Source organism: Pristiophorus japonicus, chromosome 1, assembly GCF_044704955.1.
Source record: "Pristiophorus japonicus isolate sPriJap1 chromosome 1, sPriJap1.hap1, whole genome shotgun sequence".
In the NCBI taxonomy this organism is placed as follows: domain Eukaryota; kingdom Metazoa; phylum Chordata; class Chondrichthyes; family Pristiophoridae; genus Pristiophorus; species Pristiophorus japonicus.
The window spans coordinates 486,968,165-486,987,347 of NC_091977.1; the positions used below are offsets into that span (position 1 = coordinate 486,968,165).

Sequence of the window (19,183 nt, forward strand, 5' to 3'; positions counted from 1 at the left end):
ACTATGAAAGCCATATAGCTACATGCAATGTTGTCAAAAAGACAATTGGAGTGCTTAAGCAATGCTTCAGATGCCTGGACCACTCAGGAGGCAACCTACAAGACCACCCTGAGCAGGTCGCTGAGTTCATTGTGGTGTGTTGCGTGTTGCATAACCTAGCTATGAGGAAAGGACAACAATTGCCAGATGGGACCATTCGCCTGCCACAAACACGTGCCGTATCTCCGCCACAATCTCTCACCGTTCCTCCATCACGAACTCTCACCGCTTACATCTGCAGCCCGCCCGCGCGCTACTCCACTCTTCCTCCTCCTTCATTTGACTACCAGACGTCTCAAAGCAGTTTACAGCCAATGAAATATTTTTGGAGTGTAGTCACTGTTGTAATGTGGGAAACACAACAGCCAGCATGCGCATAGCAAACTCCCATAAACAGCAATGTGATGACCAGATAAACTGGTCCACCTCAGGAGAGAGGGGAGGCAGAAGAGGAGGATGAGAAGAAGGATGACGAGGACCTCGAGGAGGACAATCAGCATGGTGATGAACCCATGCCCCCACACACCCCCGCAACACTGGAAAAGCCCCATGGTAACTACGCAGCTGCAAAACTCTTGCATCAGCAGCTCATAAATGAACCCTTTGCGTGAACTTACATTGGTGACAGTTACAGATGCGTTACGTTTCATCCTTACCTGGCCTGGCCATGGCCATTGTTTCCAACCATTGTATTGATGTTTTACCTTGCGTTATTAGAAGACACTTCAGGACAATTGTAAAGTTAAATAAAAATGTTTAAGAATTAAAGACAAATTTGAAAATTTTTAGAACAAACATATATAACACCCCCTACCCCTAACCCCGACAGTCAACAACATTTGTAACACAATAATAATAGAACAACACCCTCCCACCATCCCCAACAGTGAACATTTAACAAAAATGTATTGTTAACAAGAACTAAGAACTATATACAGAACCCCCCCTCCCTACCTGCCGCCATGCTTCCCTCCTGCACCTTTACCCCTCCTTGTATTAACCCCCCTTTTAACTCCGTGAGTAATGGGGCCAAGACATTTTGCAGCAGGGGACCTCATGGCTGCTGCTGTGGGGTGGGGGAGGGGGGCGGGCAGGACATCGGCAGAATCTCCTCAGTGGCTGGAGGAGAAGACGTTTCCAAAGAAACGTCTTCCAAGTCAGAAGGAAGTTCTTCCTCCTGTCTTGCATCTGTTCTGGTACTTGGTGGGACAGCACCTTGGGGTGCAGTGCCATCTCCCGACACTATTGCAAGCCGCAGGACATGGACAGTGTCGGTCGTTTTCCCCATTGCCACAACTATCCGATCCATGCCCTCCGTTATTCGTGCGGTCATTGTGGCAATGTTTCCGGTCAACCTACCAATCGCCTGGAGAAGCTCTTGACCTATGTCGACATTCGGCCTTGTCAGTGAGACCATGTCCTCATTTGGATCTGCCCGTCGCAGCGCATGCCTACCTCGCCGACTCAACCTCCGTGGGGTCGACGTGGGCACTGGTCGCCTTGGAGTGGCCTGCTGCAAGCCGCTTGGCCCCGCCACGTCATCTGTCGATGAAGACGTGGCCGCAGGCACCACAGATGACAAGTGCTCATCCTCCTCCTCCTCAGTTGTTTCCTTTTCTGCACCCGTGGTGATGACCACCTGCAGCGGCAAAGGGGTTCTTGCAGGGGCTTCCCTTTGCACCTCAGGAGTCTCGGTAACTGTAAAACATAATTGAGGTTATTAGAAGAGAAGGGTAGACATGAGAATGCTTGCGCTGCACTGGCATATGTACGAGGAGCAACACTACTGCCATAAATGTGAACGAGAGACGTTACATATGATTAAATCATATGGTTGTACATCAATGGAATTCTCTGCCCCAGTGAGCTGTGGAGGCTAGGTCATTGAATATATTTAAGGCAGAGATAGACAGATTTTTGAGCGATAATGGAGTAAAGGGTTATTGGGAGTGGCCAGGGAAGTGGAGCTGTGTCCATGATCAGATCAGCATGATCTTATTGAATGGTGCAGCAGGCTTGAGGGACCAAATGGCCTACTCCTGCTCCTATTTCTTATGTTCTTAACCTGAGAGTAGTACAGAAGCTGCATGCATAACATGACATTATTCATATATTAGAATGAAATGCCGCTAAATTACTTTAAATTACCACAGGTTTACCACTGCTTTACACATTACTCACGTGGCACAACAACTGGATCAGCACCACCACAGGTGGCATAGATTGTGGCTGCCCACTAGTGTTACAGCATGTTCCTCCAAGTCGGTGAGCGGCTGTAATTCAGCAGGACATCCTCCGATGCGCCTCTGCTCCGCCCGATTCCTAGATATCTTCCTTTACAAACGTGACAAGAGCATGGCATAAGCTAATTGACTAGGTACTATTACGGAACGACAACAGATCCTAACATTATATGCTAATACGGTTTGTATCTACAATGGATGCATGGTTATAACATCTACGTTCAGAAAAAATATTTAATAAGATCGTGTTTAGGAACTGATGCTTGACACCAAACATCTCGCGTACAATCCCCAGAAAGGGCCCCATCCATGGGCCGTGCCATTCGGCGCCTGAGGGGAGATAGGCAGTTTATTTGACTCGATGGAGGTCCCCCAGGGAGGGAATCAGGACCACTGGTGAGCTCGGCAATGACAGGACTGTAATGGGAGGGGGCACCGTGTCCATGGGCTGAACTCTGAGACCTCCGTGTGGCCGGAGCTAATGTCCCAAAGTGTCCTAGGGCAGCTCTCTCCCAATCCAGGCTGGGTCACTGAGTGACAGCAGCCAGAGAGACTCGCACAGTCTGGGTAAAGGTGACCGGACCCCTCAGTGCTCAATCGTGCCCCATCCACCAACGTAACCAAAAAGGTGCCCAAATTAGACTTAAAGGGCGCAGGTTCCGACCCCAGTCCAAACCTTAGCAGGGAAGCTACACAAGATTAAACAGTTTAATTACAATCCGGCAGATTTACATTCTAATTAATTCAGTGGATCATTAAATTTAAAATCTCATAATGTAATACTTACTCTTGCCGAAGCAACCAGGCTGTTCCACCTCTTGCGGCACTGGTCTGATTCACGCCTATCGTGGGACACTGAGGAAATAATTATCAGCGATCTCGCCCCATATTTTTTGATAGTTGCAGTGGGGGGGAGGTTTCCCATGACCACTCCAGGTTAATTGCCCCCACCAATTTTCCACCTCATTTACTAGAGCCTCATTTGCTTTGTCGGAAAAGGCTTTCACCCTCCTTTTCCCTGACAGCTCCTCTTGCTGCACACTTGTATCGCTGGACATTTTGGATAAACACCTACAAGATTTAAGACTCAAGTTTAAAGAACAGAGCCAATGCTCAAATTACAACAAACTCAGATCACTGCTTCTTTCTCACTCCTCTCTCTCTTTGACTCTTCTCAGCATGCGCAGATGACCCCTGAACTCCCGAATTGCGGGAAAATTTATTTGCTTAAAAAAAAACACGCATGTGCAGAACGGCTACTGCTATGGACTCCAGCCTTGCATGACTGAATACATTGCTAAGGCCCATTTCACATCGCTAAAGCCCATTTCACATCGCGAAGGCTATCGCCCAAAATAAAAAGCCTAAACTAGTGGTCTTTAAAATGGGCGATAGTCCAGCGATCATGAAAAATAAAAAATCACTGGGCAATAGCGATCATAGTGGAAAGTTTAGCCCTAAGATAATTGGCAAAAAAACCAGAGGAGAAATTTTTGCGTGTCAGGGAATTATGATGATCTGCACTTCCTGAAAAGATGGTGGAAGCAGATTCAATAATAATTTTCAAAAGGGAATTGAATATATACTTGAAAAGAAAGAATTTGCAGGACTGTGGAGATGGGATGTGGACACGCTGGCAAGGCTAGTATTTATTGCCCATCCCTAATTGCCCTCGAGAAGGTGGCGGTGAGCCACCTTCTTGAATACAACTGAGTGACTTGCTGGGCCATTTCAGTTATGAGTCAACCACATTGCTGTGGGTCTGAAGTTGCATATAGGCCAGACTGGGTAAGGATGGTGGAGTATCTTCCCTAAAACACATTAGTGACCAGATGAGTTTTATTGATGCGGTGCACTGAAAGTGCACCAGTAAGGGGAGGCGTCAACCTGACAGAGCCTTGCGCTAAAATTGGCATCTCGCTGTCAGCCTCACTATTGAAATGCATTGAACAGCATGAAGTTGCTGTATTTGCATGGTGTTGATGCATGGAACTCGGCTAATTCGGCTTCTAAAAAGTGTTCCTGTTTAGCTCATTCAATAGAGAGCAAAAAAAGTTTTAAACATCATTGAAGAGAGAAAGAGAGCAATGCAGATTTCACTTAGCAACGGTCAGTTTGTTCAAGTGATCGGTTTCAAGATCTTGGGAATGAAACTGAGAGTCCAGCCAATAGAATGTGCAACAAGAGCACACCATTACGTAATGGGGTAAAGACTTCTTAGACATGCGCAGATTGGGAACAATTGCATGAACATCGGCTGAAGGACACTGCATTGACCAGCGACTATCATATAAGGCAATGCCAGTTCCAGTTTGATGAGGAGAAAAACTGTATAAAAAAAGAAGCTTTTGTGTTACATTTTAGAAGAGAGAAATGTACAAAGATGAGCGCTTGTCCATATTCAAATCTGCTGACAAAACTCCGCTTGTAATTTGCATTATACTCTGAAGGAATTGTACTCCACTTTCAGGTTATTTTATATGTTGGTAGAACAAGTACAGTGATTATAACCATGACTGAATTTGATACTGCTCAAGTGAACAATGGTAGATTGTTTAAAACAACACGTGGTAGGTATGAACTAAACTTACCACAGAAAGCAGTGTCCATTTCAATCTATTTGGAAACAAAACTTGGGAGATGTGTATAATAGGTAACTGATCTGATACCTCCCATTTTATACTATCACTGAAAGTTAAAATTACCCCCCCCCTTGCGTGCAGTGCCCAGTTCTGGTCACGGAGGCATGAGAGGCATTCAGGCTGTGTTCAAGAGAAATCGAGAATCAGTGTACCTAGTTAGAGGAAAGATTGGAGAAACATTTTTCTTGTTTTCAGAAGAGACGATTTAATAGAGATATATAAAATAGAAAATGATACAGAAAAAATAAATCCGGAACACTACCTGAAACTTAAAATCACTAGAGTAAAGCAAGGGTCACGGGTTCAAACCAACAAAAGACAAATTTAGGATCAGTGTCAAGGAACAACTCCTTTACATAAAGAGTGAGAGTGATCAACACTTGGAGTGGATGTCTGGCAGAGTAATGGAGGCAAAAACCCAGGAATCATTTAAGAAGTTGGCTGATGTGATTGGGGGAAGAAGTCCATAGGTGCTTTTGGAATATCTGGGCTTGGATGCACAGAAAGATCTTTCTTCTGTCTCTATCTTGTGAATCACTTCTAGGCCAGGTATAGCATGGGTAAAGTTCTATTTGTGTTGCAAGTTAGGGCACTTGGAAAGGAGAGCCCAAGGGGACGAAATTGCCGTGCGCCCCAATATACCGCGTAGTGCAAGTGAGCTTCAATGCCCCTCTCCTTCGCTTACAAGTGAGGGCCGCTGCACACTCTGCAAGGCCTCTGATGGCATCCACTAGACCACCAGGGCAGCGTGCGATCGGGCTGGCACCCAAAACACAGCGAGCAATTTCTCCCCCAAGTTTATGACTGCTGTTCTCCCCAATTCTGTGTGGTTTTTTTTACAATGTGACACCGTTCCCTTGTGCTCTTAGAAGGGCCAGTAGAATGAAGGCTTATATTTTCGTCCTGCCTCTGACAGTGCAACTCAGGACCCACAAAACCTGGGGTCCTGTGAGCGGCACGGAGTTCACCTGCTTTATATTATCAAATGCTGTAGGCAGCAGGAGGGCTGTGTGCACACCACTGCAGCACAGTATCGTATTAAAACCAGTACTGGATGCACAAGCAATGTTCGTAAATGAGAGAATTTATCAAGAGGACGGCCTGACCGTCATGCTGAATGTTAAAAGGATTTGATAGGGTAGATAAAGAGATTCCATTTCCTCTAATGGGGAAATCCAGAATAAGAGGGTATAATTCCAGGCCATTCAGGAGTGAAATCAGGAAGCACTTCTGGTTTCTGCCCTCCCCTTTCCCCCCTCCCGCCAAAATAAAAGGGCTGTGGATACTGAGGGTCAAATGAAGCTTTCAAGACTGAGATTGAGATAATTTTATTAGGTAAGGATATGGGTCAGAGGCAGGTAAACGGGGTTGATGTGCAGATCAGCCATGATCTAATTGAATGATGGTACAGGCTCGAGGGGCTAAATGGCCTACTCATCTTCCTATGTGTCTTTGCCTTAACTCAACATCAGGATAGCACCATTAATCAACCACTGTGACATTACAGTTTCCTACGTCTGGCATTTCTGAACAAGATTTTTCAAATTAGTGAAAAAACATTTGATTGAGATTTCCCCCCAGAAGATTGAAATGATAAATGCACTTCTTTGTGTGGTACTAATCTATGCAGACCAAGAAGACTGTAGTTCAGTCTCTAGTCATAGTAAAGGATCCCCTCGGAATGAGTGATCATAGCATGATTGAATTTCAAATTCAGATGGAGGGTGAGAAACCAGCGTACTCGGCTTAAATAAACGAGGCTATGAAGGTATGAGGGCAGAGTTGGGTAAAGTGGACTGGGAAAATAGATTCAAGTGTAGGACGGTTGATGAACAGTGGTGTATATTTAATGAGATATTTCACAACTCTCAAGAAAAATATATTCCAGTGAGGAGGAAAGGGTACAAGAGAAAAGATAGCCATCCTTGGCTAACTAAAGAAATAAAGAACGGTATCCAATTAAAAACAAGGGCCTACAAAGTGGGCAAAACTTGTGGGAGGACAGAAGACTGGAAGCTTTTAAAAGCCAGCAAAGCATGACTAAAAAAATGATTAAGAAAGGGAAGCTAGACTACGAAAGTAAACTAGCGCAAAATATAAAAACAAATAGCAAGAGTTTCTATAGGTATATAAAAAGGAAAAAGAGTGGCTAAAGTAAATGTTGGTCCCTTAGAGGACGAGACCAGGGAATTAGTAATGGGGAACATGGAGATGGCAGAAACTTTGAACAAATATTCTGACAGTGGATAGTCAAGGGGCTATAGGGGGGGAGGAACTTAACACAATCACAATCACTAAGGAAGTGGTACTCCGTAAGATAATGGGACTAAAGGCAGGTAAATCCCCTGGACCTGATGGCTTGCATCCTAGGGCCTTAAGAGAAGTACCGACAGAGATTGTGGATGCATTGGTTGTAATTTACCAAAATTCTCTGGATTCTGGGAAGGTCCCGGCAGATTGGCAAACAGTAAATGTAATGCCCCTATTTAAAAAAGGAGGCAGTCAAAAAGCAGGAAACTATAGACCAGTTAGCCTAACATCTGTAGTTGGGAAAATGTTGCAGTCCATTATTAAAGAAGCAGTAGCAGGACATTTGGAAAAGCAAAATTGGTTCAGGCAGAGTCAGCATGGATTTATGAAGGGGAAGTCACGTCTGACAAATTTGCTGGAGTTCTTTGAGGATATAACGAACAGGGTGGATAAAGGGAAACCAGTGGATGTGGTGTATTTGGACTTCCAGAAGGCATTTGACAAGGTGTCACATAAAAGGTTACTGCACAAGATAAAAGTTCACGGGGTTGGGGGTAATATATTAGCATGGATAGTGGATTGGCTAATTAACAGAGAACAGAGAGATGGGATAAGTGGTTCATTCTCTGGTTGGCAACCAGTAACTAGTGGGGTGCCGCAGGGATCAGTGCTGGGACCCCAACTATTTACAGTCTATATTAACGACTTGGAAGAAGGGACTGAGTGTAACGTAGCCAAGTTTGATGACGATCCAAAGTTGGGAGGAAAAGCAATGTGCGAGGACACAAAAAGTCTGTAAAAGGACATAGACAGGCTAAGTGAGTGGGCAAAAATTTGGCAGATGGAGCATAATGTTGGAAAGTTTGAGGTCATGCACTTTGGCAGGAAAAAAATCAAAGAGCAAGTTATTATTTAAATGGAGAAAGATTGCAAAGTGCCGCAGTACAGCGGGACCTGGTGGTACTTGGGCATGAAACACAAAAGGATAATATGCATATACAACAGGTGATCAGGAAGGCCAATGGTATCTTGGCCTTTATTGCAAAGGGGATGGAGTACAAAAGCAGGAAAGTCTTGTTACAGCTGTACAGGGTATTGGTGAGGCCACACCTGGAATACTGCGTACAGTTTTGGTTTTCATATTTACGAAAGGATATACTTGCTTTGGAGTTCAGAGAAGGTTCATTAGGTTGATTCCGGGGATGGGGGGGGTTGACTTATGAGGAAAGGTTGAGTAGGTTGTGCCTCTACTCATTGGAATTCAGAAGAATGAGAGGTGATCTTATCGAAACGTATAAGATTATGGGCCCAAGTTTCCACATGCGCCTAGAATGGCGCAGTCCCGACCTGGACGCCCGTTTTCCGTGCCACAAAGTGCGCCTAAAAAAATCCTCGGTATTCTCCACCTACTTACAGGTCCTCTGGCCCTCGGCGCATCCAGCACGAGCTGTGGGGGGGGCGGAGCCAGGTCCCTGCGCTGAAAACAGTGCCGGGACCTCTGCACATGTGCGCTACAGTCGGCACGCAAGTGCAGTAGCTCCAGGCGCCGAACTGTGTGGGAGGGGCCCGAAGCACGCAGCCCCTAGCCCTGGCCCAATGGCCTCACTGGGGCTGCGTGAATAAGGCTCCTCCCACGGCCAGCTCCTGCTCACCCCCCCCCCCCCCCTCGACCAGACCCGACACTCGCTCCCCCCGCCCTTTCTCCGGACCAGACCAGACACCCGCTCCACCCCCTGCCTCCGGACCAGACCCGACACTTGCTCCCCCCCCCCGCCTCCGGACCAGACCCGACACCCGCTCCCCCCCCCCCCCCTCGACCAGACCCGACACTTGCTCCCCCCCCCCGCCTCCGGACCAGACCCGACACCCGCTCCCCCCCCCCCCCTCGACCAGACCCGACACTTGCTCCCCCCCCCCGCCTCCGGACCAGACCCGACACCCGCTCCCCCCCCCCCCCTCGACCAGACCCGACACTTGCTCCCCCCCCCCGCCTCCGGACCAGACCCGACACCCGCTCCCCCCCCCCCCCTCGACCAGACCCGACACTTGCTCCCCCCCCCCGCCTCCGGACCAGACCCGACACCCGCTCCCCCCCCCCCCCTTGACCAGACCCGACACCAGCTCCCCCCCCCCGGCCTCCGGACCAGACCAGACACCCGCTCCCCCCCCCCACTGCCTCCGGACCAGACCCGACACCCGCTCCCCCCCCCCCTGCCTCCGGACCAGACCCGACACCAGCTCCCCCCCACTGCCTCCGGACCAGACCCGACACCCGCTCCCCCCCCCCCCTGCCTCCGGACCAGACCCGACACCAGCTCCCCCCCCCCCCCTGCCTCCGGACCAGACCCGACACCAGCTCCCCCCCTGCCTCCGGACCAGACCTGACACCAGCTCCCCACCCCCCCCTGCCTCCGGACCAGACCCAACACCAGCTGCCCCCCCCTGCCTCCGGACCAGACCAGACACCCGCTCCCCCCCCCTGCCTCCGGACCAGACCCGACACTCGCTCCCCGCACCCCCCCTGCCTCCGGACCAGACCCGACACCCGCTCACCGCCCCCCCCCTGCCTTCGGACCAGACCCGACCCGACACCCACTCCCCCACCCACCCCCCCCCCCCACTCCGGACCAGACCAGACCCGACACCCGATCCCTGGCCCCCCCCTGCCTCCGGACCAGACCTGACACCCGCGCCCCCCCCTGACTGACCCGACTCGACCCGCGCTCCTGTTCCCGCTCCCCGCCCCCCCGACTGGACCCGACCCGACCCGCGCTCCCGCCCCCCCGACCCGACCCCCCCCCCACTGGACCCGACCCGACTCCCGCTTCCGGACTGGATCCGACCTGACCGTCCCTTCCTCCCTCTCTCTCTCTCTCCCTCCCTCCGCCCCCCCCCTCCCCTCCCTCTCTCTCCCCCCCCCCTCTCTCTCTCCCCCTCCCCTCTCTCTCCCTCTCTCTCTCTTCCCCCCCCCCCCCCCCGAACCGAACCGAACCTCCCCGACCCAACCTAACGCCACCTACCTGTAAATCTGGTGCTGGGGACGGGCCGGCAGCCTTCGGTCCCGAAAGGCCTGCCTGAAGCACTTTCACACAGGTAGGAAGATGGTTTATTTAATCTTTTCTTTGCTTATAAATGTTTATTCAGGTTGGATTTATTTGTATAATATTTGTAGAAGTATAAATAAGGATTTATTATAGAATTTAATGACTTCCTTTCCCCCCCCCCCCACCACGTTCTGGACGCCTAATTTGTAACCTGCGCCTGATTTTTTAATGTGTAGAACAGGTTTTTTCAGTTCTACAAAAATCTTCACTTGCTCCATTCTACTTTAGTTTGGAGTACGTTTTCACTGTGGAAACTTTCAAATCAGGCGTCAGTGGCCGCACACGCCCCCTTTTGAAGAAAAAATTATGTTCCAAAGTGGAACTGTTCTACCTGACTAGAACTGCAGAAAAAAAAATGTGGAGAATTGCGATTTCTAAGATAGTCCGTTCTCCACCAGTTGCTCCTAAAAATCAGGCGCAAATCATGTGGAAACTTGGGCCCATTGAGAGGGCTTGACAAGGTGGATGCAGAGAGGATGTTTCCACTGATGGGGCGACTAGAACTAGAGGGCATGATCTTACAATAAGGGGCGCCCTATTTAAAACAGAGATAAGAAGAAATTTCTTCTCCGAGGGTTGTAAATCTATGGAATTCGCTGTCTCTGAAAGCTGTGGAAGCTGGGACATTGAATAAATTTAAGACAGAAATAGACAGTTTCTTAAACGATAAGGGGATAATGGGGTTATGGGGAGTGGGTGGGGAAGTGGAGCTGAGTCCATGATCAGATCAGCCATGATCTTATTGAATGGCGGAGCAGGCTTGAGGGGCCGTATGGCCTACTCCTGTTCCTATTTCTTATGTTCTTATGTTCTTATGTAGTCTTTGCTGTCTCCGCTGAAAGAGTAGTAGAGGAGATGCACTTGAATTCATGCTCCTCGTTTGGCCCATGAACTCTACTGTAATGTGTGGGCATCAGGTGAGAACAGGATTCGGCAATGGTGCTCCGTCATGCAGTCGATGCTTACTGTTTGGGTTCACACATGAAGTCTAGTCTCCCTTGGGTGCGATTTTGGTGGGTGCCTGTGGAATTGCACCTAATTAAGAGTCAGTATACCTTCAGTAGAGGAAGGAGAAAATTGGTGACAGTAAAGCAACATCACCATTGCATCTTCTTGGTCTCTGTCCCGTTGGGGTACTGGAGGCTGACCCTTGATGGATTCAGTGGCCTTTTTACAGTCTATTATGGTTCTCTGCCTTTGAGACTATGAGACTGGTCAATGTAGGTTTATGATACAGACGAAATGAAACTTTGGATAAAAGCCATTACACTTTCATGCTGTGCTGTTAGTAAATAAATCGAGTGACACCACTTCTGTTACATTACAAGTTATGTGTGTACGAGTATTTGAAATGGTTTTCTTTTCATTTATAAAGGAGTGTGGGATGCACCATTGTGGAAATGCTGACCGAAAAGCCTCCTTGGGCAGAGTTCGAAGCCATGGCTGCCATCTTCAAAATTGCCACTCAACCAACCAAGCCCCAGCTTCCGGACTATGTCTCAAACTCATGCCGTGGGTTCCTGAAGCAAATATTCGTAGAGGAGAAACAGAGACCATCTGCAGAGGAACTTCTGAGACACACCTTTGTTCAGTATAACCTCTAGTCAAGTGTTCATTGGAGCTGTGTAGTGTTGTTATACCTCCGAGTAGAACTTTGAAATGACTCCCAACTTTTATACAGCTCCTTCCAAAAAATTATTTTTTAGCCTTGTATATACTGTTTGTACAAAACCCCACAAAATATAACAAATCAATGCAATTGCACATTCTGCTTTTTCCTTCCTGTGACACTCTCATATCTGTAGCCATCCCTGGAGTCTATGGGAGGAATGATCTGAGTCGGTCACGAGAAAGGAAAACCGAAAAAATCCGCTAAATCCTCAGATTTTGCGCTTGGCTTTTTGCGTTCTCCACGGTTTTTCCAAAACAAGATTGTCTCATCTTTCTGTAATCTAACATGCAACCATGCATTGTGTGCGACTGTCGAATGATGTCACGGTGTGATTGACAGATTATACTTCTTTGCCGAAAGGAAGAATGTCGCCAAAATGTCCCACGACTCTTTCTTTTCCATTCTGCATTTCCATGTTCGGGCGAACAAGGGATAGATGATCCAAGTTATGACGTTTTAGGAGTGCAGTCACCTGAATTAACAAAAAAATGTTGGACTCCTGATACTGAAGTACTCTGTTGCTGAGCCGATTCATTTTCTATTTTATTACTATTGGACTGTATATAATAATGACATTTAAATATAACTTTGTTTACTTGAGAGCCATGTTGAATTTTGTAAAAAAAAATGTAATCCTCCTTTCACTGGCTGGAATTAAAGGATCATTGAAATGCATGGATCATTTTCCTCAAGGCAGTGTATTTAAAATCTTGTTAACATCTAAGTAAGTGTGCAAATTGCAGCGGCTCCAGCCAGAATCTTCCAATCCTCCTTGGATAGGGGGGTGGTGCCAGAGGACTGGATGATTTAAATGTTACATCTCTGTTCAACCTGGCAACTTCAGGCTAGTCAGCCTAATGTCAGTGCTGGCAAACATTTAGAAACAATAATTCAGGAAAAAATTAATTGGCATTTAGAAAAGAATGGGCTAATAAATCAGAATGGATTTGTTGAAGATAAATCATATTTAACTAACTTGATTGAGAACTTTAATGAAATAACGAAGAGGTTTGATGAGGTTAGTGCAGACGATGTTGCTTATATGGACATTCAAAAGGCGTTTGACAAAGTTCCACATAATCGACGTTAGCAAAATTAAAGCCCATGGGATTAAAGGGACAGTGGTAGCATAGATATAAAATTGGCAAGGGACAGAAGCCAGAGAGGAGTGGTGAATGGTTATTTTTTCAGACTGGAGGCAAGTATAAAGTGGTGTTTTCCAGGGGTCTATGTTAGAATCACTGATCTGGACTTGGGTATACAGGGCATAATTCCAAAGTTTGCAGATGATACAAAACTTGGATATGTAGTAAACAATAGTAGACTTCAGGAGAACATAGACAGACTGGTGAAATGAACAGACTCATGGCAGATCTAATTTAATGCACAGAAGTCGTGAAATGTTATGTTTTAGTATGAAGAGTGAGGATAGGCAATATGAACTAAATGGTACAATTTTAAAGGGGGTGCAGGAAGAGAGAGAGACCTAAGGCTACAAATCTTTGAAGATGGTAGGACAAGTTGATAAAGCTGTTGGAAAAAGGCATATGGGATCCTTGGGTTTATTAATAGAGGAATAGAGTACAAAGCAAGGAAGTTATGCTAAACTTATCATCATCATAGGCAGTCCCTCGGAAGCGAGGAAGACTTGCTTCCACTCTTAATGTGAGTTTTTAGGTGGCTGTACAGTCCAGTACGGTTGTCCAGGAGGGTCCTGACATTCCAGGCCCCGAACTTCATGTTAGAGGAGTGGAAGATGCCTGTGCGTGAGTTCTTTTAACGTGGGGTGGCCTTTGCATACCGGCTACCACACAGGCATAGCTGAGCAAGGTCTTGGTCCAGTGGCAAGGGGGTCCAAGACGACTGGAGACCAGGCACTGCTGTATGGGCCTAGTTCCCTATGGCGAGATGTTGGCCGCAGGCTCGGCGCTGGGTAGCGCTCTTAAGCATTTGCAACTTAAGTGTTTTACAATACAAGGGTAGCTCTAAAGTATCTGTAGTTGTCTTGTTGCGATCCAGTAATTTAAAAAAAAATTGTAATTTCTTCTGCTATAAAGGTAGACGGTTGGTGTCAGGGTGAGAGAGAGGAAAGGGGCGGTTTTATCAAAGTACCTACAGATGAAAGTTGTTAGTAACTAAACTACAAGTAGATCAGACACACAATAGAAAGCACATCGCGACAGAAATTAAATCAATGCTAGCAGAGATACCACAAAAGGAGGGAACAGTGCAACTGAAATTCTCCTCACTCCATCCCTTTGTCCCATCCATTTTTCGGTGACAAATATCTTTTAAATTGTTTTTAATTTGACAGCCAATAACCAACCCCCCCCCCCCCACAGACCCATCTAGCCCTCATGTCCCTGCATCGGCTTCAAGCACTTGCAACTTAAATGTTTTACAATACAAGAGTGGCTCCAACTCCAGGCTCAGTTCGGCACTGTTTGGGGTGAACTGCACTGCACTGGGTAAAGCCTAGTCTGCAGTCATCTCCAACCAGTGCCAGCCAGGTGTCCACCTAGGGACTAAACAGGAAAGTCTCAAGAAGGGACTGGTTGTTGCCCCGAGACTTCCCAGAATTAAAAGGAAGAATCCTCCACAGGCACCAGCTGGCTCGGAAGAGTCCGTGCCGACTGATGACAGGATCGCTCCCAATTCCTGTGGGACATCTAGGTTCCAAGGGCTGTCACTCCCAGGGAGGGGATATGTGTGCTTCAGTGGTACCTCCCCCAAGAGGCTGGGGCTCATGTCTGGAGGGTCGAACTCAATCGGCCTTTGTATTCATGAGCTCTTAGCTAATCGTTTCCAAAGGCGGGATGCCTCTGGGAAGCCTCCTCGGGCCGAACCAACAGGGAAGGTTGACAGCAAGGCCCTCATCTCTGTTCCCAGGGCCTCACTCAACCCTCCCCCTTAGTTCAGGCCGAGGAAGATTCCCAGAGGCATCCCAACTTCGGAAGCCAAGCTGGGAGCCTGAGTCGGACCAGCACCTCCAGTCGTTTAGGCTCTTTCATGTATTTATTTAACACAAGGGTGACGAATCTGAAAATGTGGGCTCCGGAAGTCCCTTCACTTGTGGGGGTTGAGTCTTGTGATTTGCAAAGGCCTCAGGCTGTTGCTGTATCTGTCCTACCACTTTCTAGAACAGTTCGGATGGATTTAATATGCGTCCTCCAGTTAAGGCCAAGTTAGACACCATCCATAGTGCCTCCCCCACCCTGCTTTCACACCTTGCAATTTACTGGCATCTGGTGAACTTCAGTTGTGAAAGCATCAGCAGGAAGGTTACTGCCAGTGAAACTAGTCCTGGTCCACCCACATTTGGGGCTCAAGTTTAGGCTCGAGTTGCTCCTATTTTTTTGAAGTAACTAGTTTAGTATGGAGTATCTTAGAAATTGTAATTCTCGGCATTTAATTTGTCCCAGTTCTAGTTAGTTAGAATAGTTTTGTTTTAGTTTTTTTTCAAAATGAGGCGTTACCAACCACTTACGTCTATTTCGCAAGTTTAGGCAGCGAAAACTTACTCCAAACTAACTTAGAATGGAGTAATTGTCGATTTTTGTACGCTCAGGAAAACCTTGCCTACACTTTATAAATTAGGCGCCGGGAGCGAGAGATAGGGGGCAGAAGGAAAGTTAGAGGGAAGTTAGGGGATTTTACAAAGCATTAAACATTTCACTTTTACCAATAAAGAGCCATCTTCAATAATAAATGATCAATAAATCAACCAATAAATCAATCAATCAAAAAATAAAAAATATAATGACAAATCAATCAATAAATAAAAAATTTAAGTTTCCACTCACCTACTGCAGCACCGGGAGCCCTCCAACAGCCTGCTGAAGAGCTGCTCACTCGGGCCCCGCCCCCGAGGAGATGCTGGTCGGTCGGGCCCTGCCGCCGAAGAGGAGTTCGGGCGGGGCCCGCCCCTGACGAGATGCCGGGCGGGCCCCGCCGCCGAAGAGGTAAGGGCAGTCAGGCCACTTGGCCTGAGATAGGGGCGACGTCCCTTCGGCCAGGGATAGGGTCGTCGCCCGGAGACAGGACGCACTGGGAGGGCCAGGAGCTACTGCGCACGCGTGCAGCTGCCGGCACTCTTTTTTGGCGCAGTGCTGTAGCTCCGCCCCTAGCAGCTCCTGCTGTGCCGCGCCGTGCTCGAAACAGCCCGACATATAGCCAAGAATCGTGAGGTAAGTATTCGGCACAATTTCTGTTCCACAAATTAGGCGGGCCTCTCCGATGTGCACCGTTCTAGCGGGGGTCCGAAACTTGAGCCCTCGGAATCTGCCGGACCTTCCTGCAGGGTTTGGCGCTTGTCCCGAATTCCCTGCCGCCACTGGGGCCAGCTTTACCTGTCAGCAGCCTATTGCCTCGCAGGTGAGTTGGAGCAATCCCTGTCACAGAATGAGGACAATCTTCAGAGAGCGTCTACTGCAGCAATAATCTGTGTGGGTGCCCTCAATATAGGATCCAGTGGGTCTTGGGTCACCAACGAGCTTGGCCATGCAACATGAGGCTCCATGCAAATGGAGGAGCTGCTGCAGCAGAACCTTCAGCCTTTCCCAGAATGGATGGAATGAATCCCAAAACCGCTCATCCTCCAGCAGCAGGTTTTAAAAATGCCAATGCGCAGACCTCACCCTTGCGCGGAGCGGAGTGAGTTCCGCCCACACCAGGTGGTGGTCCGAACATGGCACCAGTTGTACGGAAGCCGCCAGAATGCGGGTGACCTAAGACCGGGAAATGTAATGATGTTTGTTTCTGGACCTTCCTCCTCTAGATGATGTAGCCCACCCCATCTATAGGCCCCTTCCACTCACCACCACCCATCCTTTCTTATATTTAAGAAGGGAGATGGAACATGTCCAGGGAACTATAGATCAGTCAGCTTAACATCAGTGGGGGGCTAAATGCTTGTCTGCTGAATGAGGAGTTTTGACTTTTATACGATAGCAGATTTTCAATCTGTGTTAAGTGTTTAGCATATAAGATGGGTGTCAGAACAGTTCTATTCTCGGCTGGACTGACAGTCTGTACGGAGCCGGTGAAATCGCCCGGTCACCTGCTGCTCCTGCTTTGCCTCATCGCACCACAACACACCACCGCCTCTGTCATGTATGTATGCTTGGGGTTACTAGCCACTAGGTGGCGCGACTGTCAGAGATCATTGGGCTGTACGCACAAGTGTGCAGCCCAGGTATAAAAGGCAAGCCATCATGTAATGTAATCATTTTGGGCCCAATAAAGCAGAACCACGTTTGTACCTGTGTTAGTTTACAGTATTCAGTCTATCGAGTTATTGAATACATAACATTTGGCGATGAGGTAACTTAAGAACCATTGCATGCAAAAATGAGCACAATTGGAATTCTGGAGAGATTCGTGGAGGGAGAGGACTGGACAGATTTTGTAGCTCGCCTGGACCAGTACTTCGTGGCAAACAAAATGGAGAAACCCACTGACGCAGTAATGCACAGGGCAGTCTTCCTCGCAGTTTGCGGTCCAAAATCTATGGACTCATGAAGAATCTTCTCTAGCCTGCAAGTCCAACGGACAAGGACTATGAGGAATTGTGTGCTCTGGTACGTAACCATCTCAAACCAGAAGAAGGCATCATCAACTCACGATATCGATTCTACAAGCACATTCGTTCTGAGGGCCAGGATGTGTCGAAATTTGTTGCCGACCTAAGACGTCTAGCTGGACCGTGTAAGTTCAAAAACGCGTTAGGAGACATGTTGCGGGACTTCTTTGTAATTGAAATCAACCATGAGGTGATCCTGCGTAAGCTACTGGCAGCGAAAACTCTGGACATGAACAATGCTATCACGATTGCCCAGGCATGCATGATGACGAACAAACATTTAAAGCAGATATCTTATATAAAACACTGGTTAGGCCACAGCTGAACTATTGTGTTCAATTCTGCTCACAACACTTTAGGAAGGATGTCAAGGCCTTGGAGATAGTGCAGAAGAATGGATCCAGGGTTGAGGGGACTTTAGTTATGTGGAGAGACTGGAGAAGCTGGGGTTGTTCTCCTTAGAGCAAAGAAGGATGAGGAGATTTGATAGCGGTTGATAGTAGTGAGTAAATAAAGAGAAGCTGTTTCCAGTGACAGAAGGGTAAGTAACCAGAGATAACAGATTTAATAAGATTGGCAAAAAAGAGGCGACATGAGGAAACATTTTTATTCACAACTCCTCAGATAGTGAAGCAGTCCGTGCCCACCTGTAGCAAGATCTGGATGACATTCAGGCTTCGGCTGATAAGTGGCAAGTAACATTCGTGCCACACAAGTGCCAGGAAATGACCATCTCCAACAAGCGAGAGTCTAACCACCGCCCCTTGACATTCAACGACATTACCATCGCCGAATCCCCCACCATCAATATCTTGGGGTCACCATTGACCAGAAACTTAACTGGACCAGCCACATAAATACTGTGGCAACAAGAGCAGGTCAGAGGCTGAGTATTCTGCTGTGAGTGTCTCACCTCCTGACTCCCCAAAGCCTTTCCACCATCTACAAGGCACAAGTCAGGAGTGTGATGGAATACTCTCCAATTTCCCTGGATTAGTGCAGCTCTAACAACAGTCAAGGAGCCCGACACCATCCAGGACAAAGCAGCCCATTTGATTGGCATCCATCCACCACCTTAAACATTCACTCCCACCACCACCGGTGCACTGTGGCTGCAGTGTGTACCATATACTAGGTGCACTGCAGCTACTCGCCAAGGCCTCTTTGACAGCACCTCCCAAAACCGTGACCTCCACTAACTAGAAGGACAAGGGCAGCAGGCACATGGAAATACCATCACCTCCAAGTTGCACTCCAAGTCACATACCATCCTGACTTGGACGTATATCGCTGTTCCTTCATTGTCGCTGGATCAAAATCCTGGTACTCGCTCCCTAATATAACTATGGGAGTACCTTCACCACACGGACTGCAGCGGTTCAAGAAAGCGGCTCACCACCACCTTCTCAAGCTCTGCAGTCCTGCCATATCCAGTCGTGAACGGTGGTGGACCATTAAACAACTAACGGGAGGAGGAGGCTCCATGAGTATCCCCATCCTCAATGGTGGCAGAGCCCAGCACGTGAGTACGAAAAACAACGCTGAAGCGTTAGCAACAATCTTCAGGCAGAAGTACCGAGTGGATGATCCAAATCGGCCTCCTCCTGAGGTCCCCATCGTCACAGAAGCCAGTCTTCAGCCAATTCAATTCA

The 19,183-nt window shown here is 47.9% G+C and overlaps 1 protein-coding gene across 2 annotated transcripts in view; it reads left to right on the plus strand.

Annotated features, from left to right (window-relative positions):
- map3k22 (mitogen-activated protein kinase kinase kinase 22) overlaps positions 1–12,620 on the plus strand; it is a 168,469-nt gene extending 155,849 nt beyond the window's left edge. For both annotated transcript variants that reach the window (XM_070876618.1, XM_070876628.1), the window contains one exon: positions 11,654–12,620. In XM_070876618.1, coding sequence (XP_070732719.1) covers positions 11,654–11,882 — 229 coding nt within the window. In that variant the 3' untranslated portion in view covers positions 11,883–12,620. The remainder of the gene's footprint in view (positions 1–11,653) is intronic.
- Positions 12,621–19,183: the final 6,563 nt, after the last annotated feature.